This window comes from Salmo salar, chromosome 02 (assembly GCF_965601325.2).
Source record: "Salmo salar chromosome 02, fSalSal1, whole genome shotgun sequence".
In the NCBI taxonomy this organism is placed as follows: domain Eukaryota; kingdom Metazoa; phylum Chordata; class Actinopteri; order Salmoniformes; family Salmonidae; genus Salmo; species Salmo salar.
Window position 1 is genome coordinate 38,372,746 of NC_138292.1, and position 25,465 is coordinate 38,398,210.

General features: G+C 41.5%; 1 protein-coding gene across 3 annotated transcripts; it reads left to right on the plus strand.

The window, feature by feature from the left end:
- The first annotated feature begins 9,974 nt into the window (after positions 1-9,974).
- On the plus strand, positions 9,975-13,288 carry LOC106582214 (ADP-ribosylation factor-like protein 4A). Of its 3 annotated transcripts, none has more exons than XM_045703392.2 (3): positions 9,975-10,469; positions 10,733-10,833; positions 11,852-13,288. In XM_045703392.2, exon 3 carries the CDS (start codon positions 11,949-11,951, stop codon positions 12,549-12,551), a length of 603 nt encoding a protein of 200 aa, XP_045559348.1. In that variant the 5' UTR covers positions 9,975-10,469; positions 10,733-10,833; positions 11,852-11,948; the 3' UTR covers positions 12,552-13,288. The 3 variants fall into 3 exon arrangements, with proteins under 3 accessions (XP_045559348.1, XP_045559350.1, XP_014020559.2); XM_045703394.2 differs by having other exon boundaries at positions 10,748-10,833; XM_014165084.3 differs by lacking the exons at positions 9,975-10,469; positions 10,733-10,833 and adding an exon at positions 10,885-11,387.
- The last annotated feature ends 12,177 nt before the right edge of the window (positions 13,289-25,465 follow it).

Here is a 25,465-nt window from a genome sequence, read left to right on the forward strand (position 1 = left end):
AACGCTGAGCTGTAGTCAATGAACAGTATTCTCACATAGGTGTTCCTTTTGTCCAGGTGGGAAAGGGCAGTGTGGAGTGTGATTGAGATTGCGTCATCTGTGGATCTGTTGGGGTGGTATGCGAATTGGAGTGGTTCTAGGGTATCCAGGATGATGGTGTTGATGTGAGCCATGACCAACCTTTCAAAGCACTTCATGGCTACCGACATGTGTGCTACGGGGTGGTAATCATTTAGGCAGGTTACCTTTGCTTCCTTGAGCACAGGGCCTATGGTGGTTTGCTTGAAAAATGTGCTGTAGGTATTACAGACTTTGTCAGGGAGAGGTTGAAAATGTCAGTAAAGACACTTACCAGTTGGTCCGCTCATGCTTTGAGTACACGTCCCGGTAATCCATCTGGCCCTGTGGCTTTGGGAATGTTGACCCGTTTAAAAGGTCTTGCTCACATCGGCTACCGAGAGCGTTATCACACAGTCGTCCGGAACAGCGGATGCTCTCATGCATGCTTCAGTGTTGCTTGCCTCGAAGCAAGCAAAAAAAAGGCATTTAGCTCGTTTGGTAGGCTCGCGTCACTGGGCACTTGTCAAGCCCTGCCACATCTGAGGAGAGTCAGAGCCGGTGTAGTAGGATTCAATCTTAATCCTGTAAGTAATTAGCTAAAAAGCAAAAGTTGTCCATGATGAGATTCGAATAAGCAACCTTCAGATTGCTAGACGTTCGTGTTATACGCCCACCCATCTACCCCGACTAAGTAACCATACCAAACGTAACATATCATACTAATTGAGTGTTCTGGATTTACATTTACTATGTTACGTCTAGTGTACGAGACTAGGCTGCCTCTGTCTACACATCCTGACTGTGTAAATTACCATTTTCTTTTCTATTCTGTTACTCATAACAATACAGTGATCAAACACATTTGTTAACAGACAAACATTGTAGATTTAATCAAATATTCTAAGAAGCTACCCTAAAGTTTACACATTCGAAAACTACCCTTCAGGATAGAAAGTCTACCAAGCACTGGCCGCGTTATTTCATATGCCTCCAAATTACTTAGTCAGTCTTTACTAATCTGACAGGTCCTTAAATTTGAGGGTTGATATTGGCATTCAGAGCGCACATTGTTCCTCGGTTGCTAGGAAGTTCCTGTTTCTCTTTTTTCTTTTAGCGGAATCTCCTGCTGTTCTCAGACCTTTTGCATATTCTTTATGTAAAGTATCCAGACCCTGTTCACTTAGCAACCACTTTTATTGTATTAACACTTTCTTCCTGTGTTGTCCCTTACATCACATCAAACAGTGCACTGAACTTGAAACTTGCAGTGATTTCTGAACATGTGTCTTCTATAACAGATTGTGTCCTTGAAATTCAAGGTAAGAGTAAAGTTATTTATCCCTGGTCAACAGCGCTTGATGTTTTTAAAAAAGAGGTTGAAGCAAAGTGTGTAATGTTATACAGTTGAGTTTTCTAATGCTGTATTGTTGAGAAGTTCAATAGCCCTTCATTTTTTTCTTTGCACCTGAACAGGTTACCGTTCATACAATTTCAGGACTGTGATATCACAATGACCTCTAACAGTTACTTGGATCCTTCGACATCAGTTTATTTTAACAAAAAGACAGTATTTTCTGCCAACCTGAACTTGGCCACCTTAAGAAGCAAAGGTTTTATCTGTCTTCATTATTCACATCAGGTTGACCCATGGAACTTGAAGCCGCCTGATTTCTCTCCTAAACTCTACACATTTCTGAGTGTCCCTCGAAGGAAGAAGACAAAAAATACACACCAACCTTTTCTGACACTTGCCTCCAGTGAGACAGCCTTCAGAGTGGACAGATTTACCCCAAACATTCCAATTCCTGAGATTGACCAGAATAAAAAAGCACTGCCAAAGTTCAGTACATCATACAGACCTCCTGGCTCTTTAGAATCCAAGCTGATGTTCGTTAAAACAGGGAAATACCCTCCTGTGGCCTACAAGAACCCTAAACCACATAACTTTAGACCAGTATGGTGCTGGAACATAACATAACACCTTCTAGAAGTCGACCGATTATGATTTTTCAGCGCCGATACCGATACCGATTATTGGAGGGCCCAAAAAATGCCGCTACCGATTAATCGGCCGATTTTATTCTTTATTCATTTGTAGTAATGACAATTACAACAATACTGAATTAACACTTATTTTAACTTAATATATCAATAAAATCAATTTAGCCTCAAATAAATAATGAAACATGTTCAATTTGGTTTAAATAATGCAAAAACAAAGTGTTGGAGAAGAAAGTAAAAGTGCATTATGTGCCATATAAGAAAGCTAACGTTTAAGTTCCTTGCTCAGAACATGAGAACATATGAAAGCTGGTGGTTCCTTTTAACATGAGTCTTCAATATTCCCAGGTAAGAAGTTTTAGGTTGTAGTTATTATAGGAATTATAGGACTATTTCTCTCTATACAATTTGTAGTTCATATACCTTTGACTATTGGATGTTCTTATAGGCACTTTAGTATTGCCAGTGTAACAGTATAGCTTCCGTCCCTCTCCTCGCTCCTACCGGGCTCGAACCAGGAACACATCGACAACAGCCACCCTCGAAGTAGCGTTACCCATGTAGAGCAAGGGGAAACAACTACTCCAAGTCTCAGAGCGAGTGACGTTTGAAACGCTATTAGCGCGCACCCGGCTAACTAGCTAGCCATTTCACATCGGTTACACCAGCCTAATCTTGGGAGTTGACAGGCTTGAAGTCAGGGGCGGAAATCCTGGGGGGGACGGGGGACACACGACCCCCCCATCCTGGGAAAAATATGATTTGTCCCCCCCAATATATCACTGAAACATAACTATGTAATTTAAATAATATTAATAATACGCAATGAAAGCAATTGTGCTGATTATAGACACTTAATAGCTAGTTTTTAAGTTTCAAAAGATTGCGACCCCCCCACCCTTTGCCTCACAATGGTTTGATCCACTGCCAGTTCCTTAGCTTGCGAGGTAACGTAGAGGTCGTATCTACTGTCTGAAAGGCACTCAATGCACGTAACTGACGTGAGGTTAATCCAGTCAATCGCGCACACACACTAGCTGAATATGCAGAGCTAGCGCGCAAATATTAACTATTAAGCTAGCTAGTACCTATTCCATTTATGTGGCGTCGTCAAAGATGGAATCTTTGCTATCGTCAATTTATTCCAAGATCAGCATGCATGTAAGTTAGTGCTTCAAAGTCCCTGTGATAAGGTTAGCGATAAACTGAACAGAACTACACTCTCTTCTACCATTGTTTTAAATATATTTAATGGTCTCGTTGCAAAAGCTAAATTGTCGCAAGGGAACTTTTATTTATATATTTTATTTCACCTTTATTTAACCCGGGTAGCAAAGATTATAGCAAACACCACTGAATTGGTGCTCGCTAGCTTTGCAAATTCAGCTATTGTTAGAAGCCAGCCAATATGAAACAAACGATTAAAATTACAAAAGGTTGCAGCATATGTTGTGTAAATGGTGAACTCATACAGCTGTCAACTCTTGTCATTTTAATCCGTTTCACATTTGCTAGCTACCTTTTAGATCGAAGCCCATATAGAATGATAGAAGATGATAGAAGCCCATCTCCTACTGTAAATAACCTACACACTGTGTGTGTAGCCAACCAGGTAGAAAAATGGCAGAAAAATGGCAGAAAAAAGACGGAGATCAGAGTATTTTTCAGTACACCAAAACGCAAAGTAAAAACCCTAGTAGCCTAATATCTCAAAGACTAGTTGATAAAATGTTCATAAGAAAGAAATGAAATTCTAATGGAAATGTTTCACAATGATGTCATTAGGCAGAGCAGGCAACAGATGGCACACAGACAGCAGAGTTGGGGACAGATATGCAGGGACAGACTGGCAGAGACAGGGAGTCTCAGGTATGTTTGTTGAGTCTTTGTTTGGCAACATTATGAAAGGTTCTCTTTTTTTAACTTGTAAAATAGGAACATAATTGGAAAATGCCATGGATACCCCCACTCTCAACTTAAACTGGTGACTGAACTAAGATTTGTTAAAGGCAATGGTATTGCTGTTGTGATTAGTTGTGTAGTTTTGGGTACCGGTAGTTAGGAGTACGGCAAACACCTTATTTCTTTGGTTCCTCAATATACATTTACCATATTAAACGTAGGCTATGTGTTACAGCACTACTTTTGGTGTCCCCCTCAGGAATTGCTCTCGAGAAAATGTAATGTAATTGTCCCCTCCAAAGTTGATATCAGATTTTCGCCCCTGCTTGAAGTCATAAACAGCGCAATGCATTGCGAAGGGCTTCTGGCAAACGCACGAAAGTGCTATTTTGAATGAATGCTTACGAGCCTGCTGGTGCCTACCATCGCGCAGTCAGACTGCTCTATCAAATCATAGACTTAATTATAACATAATAACACACAGAAACACGAGCCTTAGGTCATTAATATGGTCGAATCCGGAAACTATCACGTTTATTCTTTCAGTGAAATACGGAACCGTTCCGTATTTTATCTAACGGGTGGCATCCATAAGTCTAAATGTTCCTGTTACATTGCACAACCTTCAATGTTATGTCATAATTACGTAAAATTCTGGCAAATTAGTTCGCAACGAGCCAGGCGGCCCAAACTGCTGCATATACCCTGACTGTTGCAGAGGTGACACATTTTTCCTAGTTAAAAGAAATTAATGTTAGCAGGCAATATTAACTAAAGATGCAGGTTTAAAAAATATATACAGTGGGGAAAAAAGTATTTGATCCCCTGCTGATTTTGTACGTTTGCCCACTTACAAAGAAATGATCAGTCTATAATTTTAATAGTAGGTTTATTTGAACAGTTAGAGACAGAATAACAACCAAAAAAATCCAGAAAAACGCATGTCAAAAATGTTATAAAATGATTTGCATTTTAATGAGGGAAATAAGTATTTGACCCCTCTGCAAAACATGACTCAGTACTTGGTGGCAAAACCCTTTTTGGCAATCACAGAGGTCAGACGTTTCTTGTAGTTGGCCATCAGGTTTGCACACATCTCAGGACGGATTTTGTCCCACTCCTCTTTGCAGATCTTCTCCAAGTCATTAAGGTTTCGAGGCTGACGTTTGGCAACTCAAACCTTCAGCTCCATCCACAGATTTTCTATGGCATTAAGGTCTGGAGACTGGCTAGGCCACTCCAGGACCTTAATGTGCTTCTTCTTGAGCCACTCCTTTGTTGCCTTCGCCGTGTGTTTTGGGTCATTGTCATGCTGGAATACCCATCCACGACCCATTTTCAATGCCCTGGCTGAGGGAAGGAGGTTCTCCCCAAGATTTGACGGTACATGACCGACCCCGTCCTTTGATGCGGTGAAGTTGTCCTGTCCCCTTAGCAGAAAAACACCCCCAAAGCATAATGTTTCCACCTCCATGTTTGACGGTGGAGATGGTGTTCTTGGGGTCCTCCTCCAAACACGGCGAGTTGAGTTGATGTCAAAGAGCTCCATTTTGGTCTCATCTGACCACAACACTTTCACCAGTTGTCCTCTGAGTCATTCAGATGTTCATTGGCAAACTTCAGATGGGCATGTATATGTATTCTTGAGCAGTGGGACCTTGCGGGCGCTGCAGGATTTCAGTCCTTCACGGCGTAGTGTGTTACCAATTGTTTTCTTGGTGACTATGGTCCCAGCTGCCTTGAGATCATTGACAAGATCCCCCCGTGTAGTTCTGGGCTGATTCCTCACCTTTCTCATGATCATTGCAACTCCACGAGGTGAGATCTTGCATGGAGCCCCAGGCCGAGGGATATTGACAGTTCTTTTGTGTTTCGTCCATTTGCGAATAATCGCACCAAATGTTGTCACCTTCTCACCAAGCTGCTTGGCGATGGTCTTGTAGCCCATTCCAGCCTTGTGTAGGTCTACAATCTTGTCCCTGACATCCTTGGAGAGCTCTTTGGTCTTGGCCATGGTGGAGAGTTTGGAATCTGATTGATTGATTGCTTCTGTGGACAGGTGTCTTTTTTTACAGGCAACAAGCTGCCGTTAGGAGCACTCCCTTTAAGAGTGTGCTCCTAATCTCAGCTCGTTACCTGTATAAAAGACACCTGGGAGCCAGAAATCTTTCTGATTGAGAGGGGGTCAAATACTTATTTCCCTCAATAAAATGCAAATAAACTTATAACATTTCTGACATGCGTTTTTCTGGATATTTATGTTGTTATTCTGTCTCTCACTGTTCAAATAAACCTACCATTAAAATTATAGACTGATCCTTTCTTTGTCAGTGGGCAAACGTACAAAATCAGCAGGGGATCAAATACTTTTTCCCCCCACTGTACTTGTGTATTGATTTTAAGAAAGACATTGATGTTTATGGTTAGGTACAAGTTGGAGCAACGACAGACCTTTTTCGCGAATGCGCACCGCATCAATTATATGCAACGCAGGACAGGCTAGATAAACTAGTAATATCATCAACCATGTGTAGTTAACTAGTGATTATGAGTGATTGTTTTCATAAGATAAGTTTAATGCTAGCTAGCAACTTACCTTGGCTTCTTACTGCATTCGTGTAACAGGCAGGCTCCTCGTGGAGTGCAATGTAAAGCAGGTGGTTAGAGCGTTGGACTAGTTACCCGTAAGGTTGCATCCCCAAGCTGACAAGGTAAAAATCTGTCGTTCTGCCCCTGAATAAGGCAGTTAACCCACCGTTCTTAGGCCGTCATTGAAAATAAGAATGTGTTCTTCACTGACTTGCCTAGTTAAAAAATATTTATATAAAAAAAATATATATAAAAAAAAAATAATTGGCAAATCGGTGGACAAAAATACTGATTACCAATTGTTATGAAAACTTGAAATCGGCCCTAATTAATCGCCCATTCCGATTAATCGGTCGACCTCTAACACCTTCCTTACATGTTCTTTGTGATTTCCATGATTTGTACAAAATACTGGTACTAAATTCTTGCTGTGTATGATTCTAACACAAGATGGCGACAAATATATTGAAAAACGTTTTGCTCTGAAACATTTAATTTCAGCTTGCTGATGACATGCCAAATATAGTTACTGCAGCTGAAAGGGATCCTGGTCACTTGAACTCAGCACCTGAGTATAAGTAAGTCAGCTTTCCTGAATATTGGTGCGTAGACGTAGACACAGCTCTATTACTGTAATTAGACAATTTCCTAAGCATCATCCATTTTGTGCTTACTCATAACATAAGCAGTCCATGGCCTTTTATCAAAACTATGCCTACATTACACAGCAAACTCAGCAATATCCGGCCGACTGTGCCACTGGTTTCCATTCTACTCCAGTTAGGGGGACCAGATCGGACACAGACACTTATTCAAGGGAACCTTTGGGGAAGATGGACACCTATAAGCCAACAGAGCCCAGATGGGAGGCCAGGCTCACACCCTAAATTGCCCTGGACCCCAAAATCTGCCTCCTACACTGTGAGTGGGCTGGTTTATGCCCAGCCTGGCTATAGGCCCCACACCATTTTAATTCAATGCTTTCATGCTACTTTAGGCCACTTTAGTAGCGTGAGTGTTGAATTAGTGAGTTATCAAGTTATTATGCTGTTTAACCCAAAAGTGCTAAAACAAAACCATATCCCCACCCGCTACTGTTTCGGTAAAAAGCTTTGAGCTGGAGAAATGTAACCACTCAAATTCACAGGCAGAGATATTGATGCAAGGATTGACCATCCATGAGATCAGAATTATTGTTTTAACTACATGTTAAGGCTATACAGTTTAGGATCATCTTTGCGCCATTAAAAAGCCTAGAGCATAAGGCAAACCCATAATAAATATAGTATGTTCTGCTTCAAGTTTCTACTGATATACATTTTCTGAAATATTTTCTTATTCTCAGAGACACAGGCACTGACGCGGAGTGTACAGTGCTTTCATGGACAGAGTAGAGGAGAAGATCTCCAGCTCTTGAAAAACTGGTTGACACTTTGACCTCCTAAGTCGTCTATGGAGTCCACAGCTGTGCAGTGATATGTGCACCGGCTCCCCTGAAATTTCCAGTGTGTTAAGCCAGACAATATGTTCTAATCTGGGTGTGTGAAAGACATGGCTGAAATACAAAATACTTGCATTCACAGAAAGGAATCTTGCAGGCTATAGCCTAATGAAAATACTTCAAGGTATCATGAAAATACAACAGTTCATTGCAAAACAATTGCCTTTGCCATGACTCTTTTTGAAAAATGTCAGTTCTTTTTATATAAGCCTAATAAACCATTGTGTGTGTATAAATCTATTCTCTCAGACAACAGGCAACAAAGATAATGTAAACAAAGTGTGTCATTACAATGCCATTGAAACTCGTTCCTAAAATGTCGGCCTATATGCAATTAAAGCTCACAATTGGAGAGCAGCTAATCTCGGTTAATCCAGAACAAAAGTCATGAGTAATTGGTCAGATGCTCGATTAAATTCTGGGTCCATACATGAGGGAGGGAGAAGGGAACAAAGAGCTCCACCCTCTCTCTTTGCAAGTTAGGGGCAAGTCTATTGGCCAAATGCTTCCTCCCCTTTCCGAAATTCTAAAGCACCCGAACTAATGCTGCTCATTATCTGACACTTCCCGTTGTATCATGACAAATTAGTGTACCATTTATGTTAACGTAGTCTGTCCACGAGAGATTAGAGAGCAGCCAAACTAATTTCGGAACCCGGAACCAAATTATTAAAAATGTTTGTTCATGTTACTAGCGATTACATGCACATTCCTATTGCTAAACATGCCCCACATTTGTAGGCTATATAAAAGTTCACATTTGAGAAAAAAGTGATGTACATTTAGAAGTTGTAGCCTACACATTGTATTCCTGACCTGGGGGGTATATTACAAAGCAGCATCAACTTTTATAAGCAACCAGAAATAACTTGGTTTTATGGTTAATAAAAATAAATGGTTTGTTAAATCAATTAGACCATGCCCATGTCAAGCTCATCTTTCTACAAAATAAAAAGTTATCAGAACATTTAGACAAGTTAACTGGCTAACTCCGTAATCCTGTTTTGTAGTATACCCACAGAGTTTCTAAACCTTGTTATAAACTGGGTGGTTCGAACCCTGAATGTCGATTGGCTGAAAGCCATAGTATATCAGACCGTATACCATGGGTATGACAAAAAATACTTTTCACTGTTGTAATTACATTGGTAACCAGTTTATAAAAGCAATAAGGCACCTTGTGGTATATGGTCAATATACCACGGCTAATGGCTGAATCAAGGCACTCCACAGGTAGCCTAGCGGTTAAGAGAGTCGGGCCAGTAAACAAAAGGTCGCTGGTTTGAATCTCCAAGCTGATTGGGTAAAATATCAATGTACCCTTGAGCTAGGCACTTAACCCTAATTGCTCCTGTAAGTCGCTCTGGATAAGAGTGTCTAATAAAATGTACAAATGTAAGACGTTGTGCTTAAGAACAGCCCTTAGCTGTGGTATATTGGCCATATACCCCTCTGCACCAGACTATGGATATACTGACAAGATACATGTCCCTCTGCCCTAACAAAACCGTTGTCCACAAAGCGGCACGGAGGGCTGTCTAACTCCCACCTATCCTTTCTTTGAATTGGTGGATACATCTCATTATTGTAATCCTTTTAAAAATATTTGATTAGGGTCGTTAATGTCAACCGCCTGTATTCAATGGCGAGAGATGCAATGCAAAAGTTGCCGGGATGTCACGTGTCCTACTTATATCAGTACACTCGTGACAACTTAAGCATTACAAAACTTCTATTCGATCAAATAAACCTCATGTAGCAAATAAGTCTTTAATTTTTTGTTGTTGACTAAATTTGAAACTCATTTACCTCCGTACAAAAACTCCTTGCTTGGTGAGCGAAACAACGCCACCTGCTGTAGGGAGGCAGATTTTCTCTTCCTCTGTCTGTACTCACCGACTTCGACACTTTGTCAACTGGTTTGATCTGGATGGCGCGCTTTGGTCACGGCCACATGTTTTTCCCACAGGTGCTTGCGCTTAGTAATTACATCGTTCTTTGTCTAATATCTTTCTTCGTTGAATATGTATGTGATATTATGTCCTGATGTGTTGAAATGTATTTTCTATTTGCTAGTGATATTGAAACGAGTGAAGTATTGATTAGGCTATTGAGTGAGATATTTATTTAAATTGAGGAAATACCTGTTTATGTGTATTTTGGATTATCCCAGTGTTAAGGGTTGTGCTATTTTTTTTTACTTTATTAGCTTCAGGTGGCTCATTTTCGGGAAAACTTAGGCTGGAGTGGCATGTTGTCCTAGCTGGGGCTCTGCTAAACTCAGCTGTGTGAGGAATTGTTGGCACTCTGCCTGCCTAAAAAGAGGCTAACTTTCTGCACCTGTACATAAATTCCACCATGTTGGGCATTTTGCCCCTGATTCCGCCGGACTCCTTCACAACCCCCTGACAAGACGGTTAGTGCTATCGGGGAACCCTGGGACGTCCCTAACCCGTACTTTCACCATTTTTAAATGTAAACTTCAATGAGTTGCTATTCAGAAAAACTTAGCCTACCGTATTTATTATGAATTCAAATGAATATAACACGTATCATATATAATGAAGATTATTTCAATAGATACCGGCGCGGGATTAGAATTTATACAATTAATCATGTGATTATTGTCATTATAAAATCAGTATGCGTGGGATATATTTTGTACTATTGACCAATCAGTTTGAAAGTAAACAGATATGGACGCATCAAGGGGCGGCGCTGTTTAACGTGCAGGAAATCCCAAAGCACATGCGACACGAACACAGCAACAAAAAAAAACGGTAAGTTAGCCAATTTTTTTATAGTTCAATAAGTTGTTCATTTTAATACATTCGTATCACAAACTATTTTGTGACTTTTCTTTAGCTTTTTGTTTATTTTTACTTCGACTTTTTGCGAATATAGGCTTACATAATGCTTGGCTTGCTATGTTATGTTAATAACCATTTGTAATGATTATGTTTTGGTTTTGACCTAGCCTACTATCAGATACGTTTTATTTTAGGCATTGTTCATGTTGCATTCTATTTATTGTGTAATGATCGTATAATAAATATATTGGCTAGAATAATGACGTTACAGCAACAGGTGATGGGCGTGGTTTGAATGGATATATTATTGATGGACTTCTCCTTAAACCAATCGGGTGCTAGAACATGAGTGGAGTTTTCCACATTTTGCACTGCAGTATTATTCTATGGGAATGAAACCGTATAGTAAAATAATAGGACGCTGCTGACGGCGCGACAGTCATCGGAAGCCCTGGATTGTGAACATTGGAAAACATGTTACTGGACGTCGTGAACACAGATCCGCATATTCAGAGTGGATAGATGTAAGTGATGCCCTGCACGAAAATGTCTGGCTGAACGGAACGGATGTAGCCTATGATAAAGATTCATGCCGCAATTTGAGAGCCTGGTTTCACGTCAAGTGACGTTACTGGCTGTTTGCATCTGTATGCCTATCGACTTAATATTAATTTACGCGCCTATCCTTGGAAATAGGCTTGTGCATTGCTGCCTGCTTAAAATTCAAGTGTGTAGCTTACCTTGACAAAGTCCGGTATTTCTGCATGGTATTTTCATTTGAGCCTATATAATTGAGGGTGTCTAGTGAATGTCATATGCATTTTGCAGTACTCAGGTCAAGTGCTGCCCTCAATAAGTGAATAACACCTGGATAACTGATTTGATCACCTTCATGTAGTCTATAGGTATTCTGTGATTTAAGTTTGTGGTAGACTTATATTTGTGTCTGATTTTTGCTTGGCTAAAGTAATATTTGTTTTGTTTTTAGGTCATTGCTGCAATCCAATTTGAATATAATCAGTGCCAATCATCGTTGTTGAAGTGGACCAACCCTTTTATTCCACCTGTTCCCCACATGAGAAAAGATGGGGAATAGATTATCTGAACCACAGACCTTCCTCTCGAGAATCCCCTTCTTTCAGTCGTTCCATATCGCCATTTTGGGACTGGACTCTGCAGGTAAAACGACTATCCTGTACAGGTTGCAGTTCAATGAGTTTGTCAACACAGTGCCTACCAAAGGCTTCAACGCAGAAAAGGTCAATGTGTCTTTGGGCGGCCACAGGGCGGTGACCTTCCATTTCTGGGACGTGGGTGGTCAAGAGAAGTTGCGTCCATTGTGGAAGTCATACACACGCTGTACCGACGGAATTGTATTCGTGGTGGACTCTGTAGATGCCGAACGCATGGAGGAGGCTAAAACAGAGCTCCATAAGATCGCCAAGACCGGAGACAACCAGGGAGTGCCACTGCTGGTGGTGGCTAACAAGCAAGACCTGAGGCACTCTCTGAGCCTGGCGGAGATTGAAAAGGCGCTAGCGTTGAAGGAACTGGGCCCTGGAACGCCTTGGCACCTGCAGCCCACCTGTGCCATCATAGGAGACGGACTGAAAGATGGCATGGAGAGACTCCATGGCATGATCCTTAAACGGAGAAAGATGCTCCGCCAACAGACGAAAAAGAGATGATCAAGCAGTGAACTGAATCTCTTGTTTTAAATGAAGGACAAAAGGAGATGTTCTCGCACCTGGGTGTATATAGGAATTCTCCCACAGGCTTGGCACACTGAGTTTTATCAGTCAATGTTAAACTGTAGGTTATCGTGTCTCAGACAGCAAAGTCTCTTGCTTCATCTTCAGTATTTGTTGCTTTTTAGTGGTTGAGAAAGCACTAGGAAGGTAAAGGATTTGGGGTTTATGATTTTATATAGCAATTTTTAAGCTGTCGTTACAAAGAATGGTTTTGATCCTTGGTATTAGACCATTAGTAATGGCTACTTCAAAATTGAACACCAAAATGACAAGTTTGAAGAACAGAAAAAATAAGTCACTTTTCTCTACAAAGGTTAGTGGAAGGACAACAAACGTGGTCTTCCTCAAAGGGAACTTTTGAACCTTGTAAAGAGTGCCTAAGCTACTTTTTAATGTACCATTTTGTATTTTTTTTTAATAGTTTTCTTTCCTTCTCAAAAGGAAGGTACGGTCTTGTGCTACTTGTCTGTCTAGTGTACCTCTACTGTTTGTAAATGCACTTTAGATGACCTTTTTTGATGGAGTTTACAGCCTTGAGGTTTCCCAATAGAGCTTATTACACAAAGAGTTAGTTGCTTCAAAAGAAGCCAACTGTACTGGGTCCCTATTGGCCACATGGACAATAGATGGGATGTGTTTCATGTTTTCATCTTTAATAAAGCCTCTTTACAGCACTGCTTTTGTTTTGTATGAAGGATATTGCTATTTTGATTATTTGTCATTCTAATGTTTTTAGAGAATTTCTGCAGATCTGATAAACCTGATGAGATGTGTAAAATGTACAGTTGAAGTCGGAAGTTTACATACATTTAGGTTGGCGCCATTAAAGCTTGTTTTTCAACCACTCCACAAATTTCTTGTTAACAAACTATAGTTTTTGCAAGTCGGTTAGGACATCTAATTTATGCATGACAAAGGTAATTTTTTTTCAACAATTGTTTACAGACAGATTATTTCACTTTTAATTCACTAGGTCAGAAGTTTACATACACTAAGTTGACTGTGCCCTTTAAACAGCTTGGACATTTTCAGAAAATGATGTCATGGCTTTAGAAGCTTCTGATAGGCTAATTGACATAATTTGAGTCAATTGGAGGTGTACATGTGGATATTTAAAGACCTACCTTCAAACACAGTGCCACTTTGCTTGAGATCATGGGAAAATCAAAAGAAATCAGCCAAAAAAATTGTAGTCTGGTTCATCCTTGGTAGCAATTTCCAAATGCCTGAAGGTACCATGTGAATCTGTACAAACAATAGTATGCAAGTATAAACACCATGGGCCACGCAGCCGTCATACCGCTCAGGAAGGAGACACGTTCCGTCTCCTAGAGATGAACGTCCTTTGGAGCGAAAAGTGCAAATCAATCCCAGAACAACAGCAAAGGACCTTGTGAAGATGCTGGAGGGTACAAAAGTATCTATCCACAGTAAAACGAGTCCTATATCGACATAACTGAAAAGCCACTCAGCAAGGAAGAAGCCACTGCTCCAAAACCGCCATAAAAATGAAACATTAATAGAACTGTTTGGCCATAATGACCATCGTTGTGTTTGGAGGAAAGGGGGAGGCTTGCAAGCCGAAGAACACCATCCCAACTATGAAGTACAGGGGTGGCAGCATCACGTTGTGGGGGTGCTTTGCTGCAGGAGGGACTGGTGTACTTCACAAAATAGATGGCATCATGAGGAGGAAAATTATGTGGATATATTGTAGCGACATCAGGAAGTTAAAGCATATTTCCAAAGTTGTTGCAAAATGGCTTAAGGACAACAAAGTCAAGGTATTGGAGTGGCCATCACAAAGCCCTGACCTCAATCCCATAGAAAATTTGTGGGCAGAACTGAAAAAGCATGTGCGCGCAAACCTGACTCAGTTACACCAGCTCTGTCAGGAGGAATGGGCCAAAATTCATCCAACTTATTGTGGGAAGCTTGTGGAAGGCTACCCAAAACATTTGACCCAAATTAAACAATTTAAAGGCAATGCTACCAAATACTAATTGAGTGTATGTAAACTTCTGACCCACTGGGAAAGTGATGAAAGAAACAAAAGCTGAAATAAATAATTCTCTCTAGTATTATTCTGACATTTCACATTTGTAAAATAAAGTGGTGATCCTAACTGACCTAAGACAGGGAATTTTTACTAGGATCAAATGTCAGGAATTGTGAAAAACTGAGTTTAAATGCATTTGGCTATGGTGTATGTAAACTTCTGACTTCTACTGTATGTCCTCTGATTCTCATATTTGAAAGAAACTGAAGTAAATCAACAATGATTTTTGGTTGCTCATGCTCACACTTTGTACTGATAGATAATGAATCTCCCTTATTTCTCTTTCTGAAAGTAAACAAGACGCATATGATTGAGGTGATGGTGGTTGAGTGTTTACTTGCAGTGTGATTATAGGGCCTGGAATCATTTGATCTTTTGTGGAGCCGAGAGGACCAGCAATGCAGTCAGGGCAGTCTACTCTGTGCATGCCAAGCCAGATGACATACCCTGTACAACAGGCTGGGGCTGGGGAGGCAGAGCATTTTTGTGATTGGGGAGAGGCTGTTGTCACATAGCTCAGTGAAGTGATGCCTGTTGCTCACCCATCCCTTCAGAACAATTGTAACCTTGTGCTGTAGAGCAACAGGGGGAGCAGCAGTTGACCTACTAAATATAGTCCTATATTTGCTCCTGTTATTCTGTTCTTTCCAATGCTCCACTTCAAGTGCAGAACTATCTCTTTGTTAACATGATGTATTTGACAAAATGATTAGATCTGTTTTTGTAATGGTCCTGTATGTTATAGATGCCATTTCACTGTCCTTTTTCCCCCAATTCAAATGATATTAATAATGTTAAACCTACACCACATTTAAAATGTCTGTCTTTGATTGATATGCATCAGGTTTTAAAGAAAGCCAGTACGTCCTCAGGTCCAAAAGGTAATTTTGAGGTGTCACTCCTCATCTGTGTTGAACAACTCCCCTGTTTGTTTTCCAAGGAAGGAAACCCTGTTGGATGGCAGCAACATATTCCTGCTATTCCCATTTCCTACTCTCCATTCTAGGAAAGGGAGGTTATGGGAGTGAGTGTGAGTCTGATCATGGGACTGGTCGCCCCTTATCCCTGTTTTGGGGTCCGATCCTGATACATGCCTGGTGGCAGGGTCTCTTCCTTTGATCCTCTGATGTAATTCATTTGGGATTAGGATTGGACATAGCTTTGGAAATCCTTAAACTGGTTTCCTTTCTCACACTTTGCTTTTGCTAACTCAATTATAAACTAACATGTAAAAGTAATATTCATGGCCTGTAATGGCCCGTCGTCACATGATATCCCTAAGTCCAACTAGTTTCCTGGACACCTATTAGGTGGGGGTTTTATTTGACCTCTTGGCCCTGGCTGAGGTCAACTCTGTGACGACAGTAAGTCCCTCTCCTCAGTAACAGGATCACTGTAGGAAAGGCATTGTCTCACGTCTGCGCTGGCAACTGCGTGTCGCGTTAGGAAGACAATTGTAGGAAAGGGAGAAAACCACTCCTCATTCCACTACTCTACTAGCTAACCTTGAGATTAGGAATGTCGTGCGTCAACTCACTTTCTCAACGTGCAAGAAAATGTACATCGTCTTTCTTCTGGAGCAAGTCGGAATAAAATATTTTTGTGGAAATATTTCCTCTACCTGTGTAGTAAAAATATATTTTCTCTAACTGTATACATTTTCAAGCTGTGTACACTGTGCTCAAGGGAAGTAGCAATAATGCATACTCCTCTGCTGCTCATTATGCAGGGTTATATCAGGATTCATCTTTCTTTTTCCTGTCTTAGCGAGCGAGTGGCCTATTTACATGTGAATTCTTCCATCGTCCTAGCAGCCTCTCTGAAAGTAGGGTGAACGGGGCCACCTGCAAGGGGAAGAAAAGGGGAGGGAAAGAAAGACAGAGAGCTCTAGAGAAGCTTGCTCTTGCTCATCTTTGGTGTAAGGAAGCTCTCTTTCCATTAATCCTCAGAGGCATGAAAAGAGAGACTGAGAAAATGTGAACAGGACAAGATGAGCGTATAACAGGGTTTTACCGAATTTAGCCCTGAGGTGATTTCATTTGGCCTCCCAAGTTTTCTGAGTAAAAAAACCACTAGCAAATCAGCTCCAAGTGATTTTAATTTGGAAATCTGTTCCAAAGTATTCCCACGCATAATAGATATATGTGATCGTATACAAATGTAAGCAAGGTTTGAAATTATTATGTTTTAGTCAAATATATCAGTTTGGGCTTCAAATTTGCAGTCTTCAAATGATTTGTCATTATTTTCTGGCCTGACTATCCGCTCAAGAAAAAAATCTGCCTGTGGCTTAATGTAGTTTATGATCTTTGGCATATAATCTATCGTTGGTTTCTAACTTTCTGAATCATTGTTCCTATTATGAATATGTTCCTAGAAATGATCATTTAATATTCTGGGTCTTGGAAGTCATGGGAAGTAAGACCAATAAACATTGTGTTATCCTTGCTGTTGTTGCTTGTGGGGATTATTTTGATAAAATATTGCTCAGCTGGTTTGGATATCGTGCTGGCAACGCCATCGCTATGAGTTAGTTCATTAGCTACTCACTGAATGTGAATGTGATTTTATTATTCCTATCTGGGCTGTTTTGCAATGCGTAGAAGTCAGTGCTGCCTGCATGTCCATGTGATGGCATCCCTTGCCTTACTCTGTGTGGAAGGCTCTGTGAAAGGCTCATTGTCAAGGTGATGATTGCTTTGTCAACTCTTGTCTGTGACTGAGAGGGCTTGAATGTTGGCAGCTGTGATCTGAATGGGAGACTGTCTATGTGAGAGATGGGGACAGAGAGAGAGAGAGAGGTAATGTGTAGATTACTTTGTCATTCTCTCTGCCATTCGGCCATACACACTCACACTCACACACTATATATGTATGAAAAAACTCCCGCCAGTCTAGTCATTGTGAAGCACAAGCCTGTGAAATCTGGCTTTCAGTCTCATTTGTGCATGAAGGATTAGGACAGGGGCAGACTGAAGTCCCCATAGCTTTGTAGTGGCTCCATTGTCTGGTGGCAAACGTCAGGGAAAGTTGTGACCTGTAACGCAAGGGTTCAACTCAAAGGACTGATTCTTTCGGTGAGGGGGATGCTGAAAAATATATATTTTCATGGAGGCAGCTCAAATCTAAATAGGCTAGTTGTGAAGTATTTTGTTCACTTGTTGTCTCACCAACTTGTTTACTTTGAACTATGTTTGTGAAAATTGACACATTGTTTTGTCCCATTGATTTTCAAATCAGCCTGTCATAAGGATGATGGGTCTAAAATGAAGTTGCAATCCATGAGAGGGTTCTTTTGAGAGGTTTGTGCAATGTGCCATACGATACAGAGTTAATGCAGTTGCCCCTCCTGACTTTGTTCTCTTCTTTGTCCCATTGCATTTCATTCTTGTTCCATACAGTATGTCAGTAATGTCATATCTAATGGATGTGATTGTAATCACATAGATTATGGTCCAAACTGTTAAACATCAGTGTGCAGAAGAAAGTTTTTGACAACTTAACCCTAATTGCTAATGTAAGTCACCCAGGATAAGAGTGTCTTCTAAGTGACTAAAATGTAATTCCATTACATTCCAGTTGTAAGGGGTAGATATCTCAGAAATGTCTCTATTTCTGTACATAGAAGGTTGACATTTGGCAAGCCTTTTTCTATGAGACTCTGGGGGCACCCTAATATCTGCAAGGTAATTCAACAGCCGTGCCATAAAGACTCTTTATAGGAGGAGTTAATTAACTACAAAGAACATTGGGATTGAATAATGGAACCAGAAGCTTTTAGCAGAGTCTAGGAGGGGTCGTATTGATGTTGCCCAATCATTTACGCCCACCACCGACTGGCCAGGGGGCCTCAATCTGTTTCGATTGCCGTGGCACTCAGGGATGGCCCTCACTGTAGGAGCCCTTTGCTTTCAGGCCGAGGCTCTCTGCTTCGGTACTCTGGTGTACGAATGCGCCATCTGCCCCACTGCCACATTAAAGTCAAGATAAGAGAGCAAATGATTGGGTTCAGTGGAGTCTGTGTTTCATGGGTCTGCACTCAAGCATACCCTTTATCTTTCTCAGTGTCTCTCTTTTTTTAATGGCAGTAAGAGGAGATGTCTGGTTAATCTATCTCCCTCACTCTGTCCTCAGCTGTCGGCATGGAGAGCTAGGAACTGTTAGCGGGCTGACAGAATCTCTGAGAAATAATTACATTATTTTCAAACCCTTATCTTACAAGGCCAGGGCTTGATGTGTAGGCTACAGCTAGCAATTTGAACATTAGGGTTGTGTTTGGCTTTGAAGAATGTTGTTTGACCAAAATGTGTGTGCTAAAGTTACTTGCAAGAATGGTCCCACTGAGCAAAGACGTCAATTCAACCTCTATTCAACGTTGTTTCCACGTCATTTCAATGCCATTCAACCAGTGTGTGCCCAGTGAGGTACTTCGAATTAAGTATATTGATCTGTTCATAGTAAAGGTTTCATGGTTGAGCAGCTTAATCAGTTTTGAATCACAGCTATGATATGTCAGCTAGTGAACCCAAATATACAATATTACAAAAGACATGAACTAGAAGGATAGTGTAGGTTTCATATGAAGTAGACACGGGACGGGACCCCTTACTCTCTCTCTCCACAAGTGAAACCTCATGGGGCGGTTATTGCCCTCTGACCCCCTTTAGTCATAAATCAAACTAAATGAAAGTCTGGATCCCCAGTGCGTCTGGTGCCCCACCCCTGGTAACAGACCCTGGCCCTGCCGTTGCCCCTGCTCTCCCTCTGCATTCATCACTGCTTCTCTCTGGTGTGCTCACTCATCTGTGTCCAACACACTGGAACACTCCTGTCTAGGAAGGCACAACAGGCTGCAGGGAAACCCTGTTATCAGGAGGAAGCAAGGGGATTCTTCTTTTCTTCAACTCAGGTTTCTTCAGATTTTCTCTCTCTCTCTGTCTCTCTCTCTTTCACTCTGATGGATCATATGGCAGCAATTACTGTATGTTGCAGTTAAGCCTCATATCACTTTCTCCCACTGTTTTCATGAACCCTTCACTCTCAACTCACCCCAAATTCATCAAGCATTCTCCCCTGTTTGGAGTGAAGGCCAAATTAGAGTTATTTGCGAGATCACCACAGTACGTATGTTAATATGCTGTTTATCAATGACTGCTATTTGATAAGTCACAATCAGGATGATACCAAAGAATAATGGACAAGTAGCAAGTTGCTAATTAATTGAGCCAATTTAAGTTGAGCAGAACAATTGTGACCTATCCAGTGTGAAGACATCCAGTATGTTCAGTGTTTGCTTAGAAGCTGCTCTAATGCACTGAGGGACGTGAAGGACCTGATAAGCTAAAGGGGACTCCCTAGTAAAGCTGTGGTTTTATCTCCCTAGATATGGCTGATAATCCATTTTAAAGAGGGTAATCCTATCGGCATTACTGGTGATTTGCTACGTCTGGACATGTGACCCAAACGCAGCTCTCTGACACCACTGACCAACACTTATATATGAATTCGACATGTTCAGTATGTTGTAAGCTGTTAGGTGTTGTTCTATGAATTAGACCCAAGACCTTGAACACATCTTGGTTTGTCCTTGATTGCAATGAACATGCTAATCCATGCATGAACAGTCCAACAAATATATACATTTTTAAGGCCTACTGTAAGAATAGGTAGAACTACAAGTGCAGCAACGTGCAGTGAGAGGACTGAGTGGATCGTGATGATCTTGCCTAATGTAATTAGACTTGGCATGCTAAAATGGACATGCGTCCAACAGTTGCTGCTCTGCCAACCTGAGACGCACAGAACTCCTTGTGATCGTTATGGTCGTTTTCCCTGTTCCTTTCTGTGGAAAACCATGAGGATTTTCTACTGCACAGGTGCTTCCTGTTCAATCTGTTTCCTGCTACTGCTATGGTCACAGTCACTTCCCTGCTTTTTCCTCTCACCACTTCCAATTAAGGTCAATACTGTAGACATTTTCTAATGCCTTTACGCAAAAGCGTTTGTATTTCTTGAATTGATATACACACACAAAGAAGTATATTGGGCTTTCTTACGCCATAATTGTCACATCTGAACCATAGAAATACAATAGCTCTATTCTATTTCATGTGTTCCTTATAACCAATGAACGTCCCATTGAATGAGAGAACGTCAAGATAACTTGATAAAAGTTTAATTCCTCTGCCTCTTTGAAAGGGACTTGACTCTCCGCAGTTCCATAAGAAGCTGCTCCGCCCAGGCGCCCACCATGGGATCAAACAAACAGATTCCTTTGAGCAGTACTTTGTTACAGAAATGAAAGCACAGCGATAATGACTTTGTGATGGTAGTTGAAACTCTAGCTGAGCCTCCCAGTGCCAGATCTGAGGCTGTGGACTGGAAGCTCATTAGCAGGATATCTCTCTGGCTACACTGGCTGAACACAATGTAGTTTTGTCTCTATGCAGTCCGGGTCTTTGATACACTGAGGCCCTGTGCTGAGAAAGACAATCTGACTCAGGATGGAGACACTTCAAAGAGGGCTGGCTCCACCTTTACCTCTCCCTGAAACCACAGAGGACAGTTAGGGGTTGTCCATCATCCACGCTCATCAAGGGCAAAGCCAGTCCGGTACCTATCTCCCCTTGAACATGAGCTCAATAGAGATCGTAATTGTCATACAGATATTCCACTAATGCAGGTGCATTTCATCCTACATATGTGGTCACAGATATGATGATGACAGATGCAATACCACAATTGTGGAATCTGGTACTTCACCTGGATGATTTGGGAAGTTTTGATCCCCCGCTACTAACACTTCACTTCTTCACTGGAAGGCTGGCATGCTTGTTGACGTTGATCTTGAAGTGTGGCCCACTCGCTCTGGGCATCACAATAGCCTGGCAGGTAACTGGAAAAGTTTGAATGAGAGGAAAAGTGAATGATGCAGAAACAGGAAGGCAATTGGCTAGCAGATGGCAAGAACACTAACTATCTGTCACTGGGGACAACATCCCATTCCATACCGCTTGAGGTGTTGTTTATGTTGTATTCTGAGCTGTGGACCTTAAGACCATGACAATTGGCATCTTGATTACTCAGACAGTAATTGTGCAAATGCTGTTATTTAATGCCAAAGTGATTCTGCATATGTCTGTTCTCACAAACACCCAGTAAAGAATGATAATTGTATTGAGTTGGGGTCAGCAAAAACTTTGATAGAAATTTGAAGAAAAGTACAAGCCAAACCCTCTAAAACCCCATATTACTCACAAAGAACATACATGTTTGTATTTGTTGACACTTTGCTCACTCCTTGAGTTCAACTGTCTCCTTGTCCTCACAATGGACCCCTCTGGTGGGAGAATGCATGGCGTGGGTGGCTGATTTTGTGATTTGGACTAGCTCTGCTCATGACCGGTTTCACTAGAGCAGGTGCTTCCTTGTACAAAATCCTCACCAGCTGCAGAGCACACCGGTCACTGAAGGAAAAGAAACAGGCATGTGGAGAAAGGAAACTCTCTTGGCAGGAAAAGCCATTGCACATAATCCCTCATCAGCTATTGTTAACATCAGCATCCCAGCGTTTTTGTCATGTGAGGGCATATAGATGATCAATGATAGAAATACAGTGCCGTTTTATTTTGGCATAGAATGTGACATTGTTGTGGACTTGCTGTAAGTCTGGAAGAAATATTCATGGTCTGTCATGACAATAGTCAAGTCCACATTTCATCATTCCTAAACAAAGCTGTAAGACCAGTATATAAGGAAGCAGTCTGATTTTGAACCACTTAGGGAAATCCCTGTCCACATACCACTCAGATTCCACACCGTCTATGATGCTTCGAGCCATTTGAATTTCTACTGTGCCATCAATTGTTGCATACATTAGTGGATGGTGTCCTATTTCTGTACTGTTGCTAATGGAGAGAGGGAGAATGTGGGCTGGTTTTGTTCCCCCATCCACTGTCCTGTCTCACAGTAGGGGGGGATACCCATTCCCCCTTTTCTCCCTCTCTCCCCATTCTCTTCACACTCACCCACTCTACAGGCAGAGAGACAAGCGGTGCTACAGGCTAGGGAAGTAGGCCATAACCCAGCCAATAAAACACGTGTCCATGCAGAGCACATGAGGTTGGTGGCACCTTAATTGGGGAGAACGGGCTCGTGGTAATGACTGTAGCAGAATTAGTGGCATGGTATCAAATATGTGTTTGATGCCATTCCATTTGCTCCGTTCCGGGGCATTATTATGAGCCATTCTCCCCACAGCAGCCTCCACTGATGCAGAGACAGAGCTAGAGATATGTGTCCTACCTGAACTCCAATACAAAGAAAGATATTCTGAGCCTCAGGGACCTGAGGCACTCCCATGGTCGTAAAGGAAGGGGTGGAGTAAGTTTGTGTGATATTGTGATTATAGAAAAAGGATCACCTTCACACTACAACAGAGAGGTCACAATGAGGATTGTGTTACTAATCATACCCAATTTACCAACTAGCCAAACATTTGTTGAAGACTGTTTATTCGCCATGGACACAAGACGTGCTATGGTTCTCAGTTATCTAACTAACCTTTCTCATGACATTCAGCAAATCAACAACTTCCTCCTGGCGCGTATAAGAACGAGCTTTCTCCAGAAATGGGGATGTCCTTTCTGACGGATTGCAGGAGGTCTCCCTAAATGAACGTTTGAATTATGCAGTGCAACATTTTGACAGGTCAGAGTATAATTTCCTGTTAACCCAATCACTGGACATTTAGATCTATGGGAATGAGGCTCTGTGGCTCACATTGTGGACATTGACCAATTGAGATCTGTCAGCTTAATGGGAAAGACAGTAAAGACAGTAGATAATAAACAATCTCAAACTGGTTTATTGCATTTTCAATACATAACAAGTCTGCCCTGTAAGTTTAAAGGATAGTCAATGCTCACAATGACTTGGTTTAGTCATTCAGAAGCACCTCTGTGAAAACAGCCCTCCCTCTAACAGTAATGACCAGCTACACCTCGTAAGCAAACAAGACTCCATTCACTATGAGATAACCCGCCGTGACGTCATTAAACAAACAGAACCTCAAAGTAATAAAACTCTTCCCGGTGTTTTGTTGACGTTGTCCTTACCAGTGGGTGTTAGACTTTGACCATTGTGGATGAGCTAACTCTAAACCCGATGTTTTGTGCCATGCAGTCTAACACAACAGTCATTACATGTAGTCATGCTAAACATTGACTCCTACAGGTACCTACCTGCCTGTGGTGCCATTCAAAGATAATATTATACAGTAGGCCTCTGTCATTTTCAGCTTTGCCAAAATTACAGTTGTCAGTATGGTACTTTTGAGTGTAATGACCCAGGATTAGAACATCAGGTGTGTGTGTGTGTCTGTTCTGTGTTGCGTGTCCTGTTCTTCCCATTTATTCTACAGTTTATACATTCAGAATGTTAGCACTCGTGCATCATTCTAGAAATCATCATCACCATGATAACCATTTCTAAGTAATCTTTTGACAATACATGATGCATTATGTTTATCACATCTGTAGGCCACTGACTGAGCAAAACAAAGGTTACTAGACAAGACTGTAAGGAGGCCATCTTATGTGAATCAAGTGCAAAACCAGCTATTTTGAGGGTTTGTGTGTCTTCTGTTTTTTGTTGATCATTGGCTTGGTTCTGTGTGTACAGTTGTTTGCGTGTCCACTTTCTCACTGAGTGTCTTTCTTTCAACAAGCAGCTCATGACGTCTGTGGATCACATGAAGGAGGACAAGTGAAAAGAAAGTCCAGGAGGATCAAAGGAAAGAATGGAGGAGAAGGTTACAAGTGACAGTGAAGAGGAAGGGGAAGATTACTACAGAACAGAGGGAGAACGGATGAAGAAAGCAAAAGCCGCCATTGTGTCAATATTATCAGCAAGAGAGGAGAAAACAGAGAGGAGTAAGGCGGCGATGGACAGAAAGGAACAAGAGATGGAGAGGATGAAGGAAAAGTGGGAGAAGTTACACAAAAGTGAGGAGATGGTCTTGGAGGGATTGGAAGTGGTCAGAGAAGAGAGCGAGCAGTTAAAGGAAGAGAGAGAGCGGATTCAGACGGAGAACATTCAAAAGGAGAAAAAAGGCAGATTGCGAGAGGAAGCGATGATCTGAGGAGACCAAGAGTGCAGGCGGTGTCGTACAAGCAGACGTTGGAGAAAGAGGGAGAGGTGTTCAGGGAGGGGAGGTTGGAGATGAAGGAGCTAATGGAGATGCTACTTGAAAAGGAGGAGATGCTCAAGGAGAGAGAGATTAGTTTAAAGAAAAGAGAAAGATGGAGGAGAAAAAGATGAAGAAGGAAAGGAAGGTCATTGACTTGGCACGTATGTTTATGAGTGAAGTGTTAAAGGCCATTGAAAAACAGCGGAAGAAGAGAGAAAAAGAAAGGGGGCCATTGAGGAGAGAGATAGAAAGGATGCTTAAAGAGAAGGAGACAATAAAGGAGAGGAGCTAGGAGGAAGGAGGAAGAGGGGCAAGAGGAGGAGAGGGCGAGGAGGAGAGCGATGCGAGTTAGTCGTCACTCATTCTACTGAATCGCAACATAAAAAATATGACTTACTGTCACATTCGTCGTATGGAGTAGACCAAGGCGCAGCGGGAATGTGTATGCTCATCTTCTTTATTATGAAGAAAAACCAAAACAAACACTTAATCAAAACAACGACGAGAAAACAGTCCTGTGAGGCACACAGCTACACTTACGGAACAACAACCCAGAAAAACCCATAGAAAAACACCCCTACTAAATAGGACCTTCAATTAGAG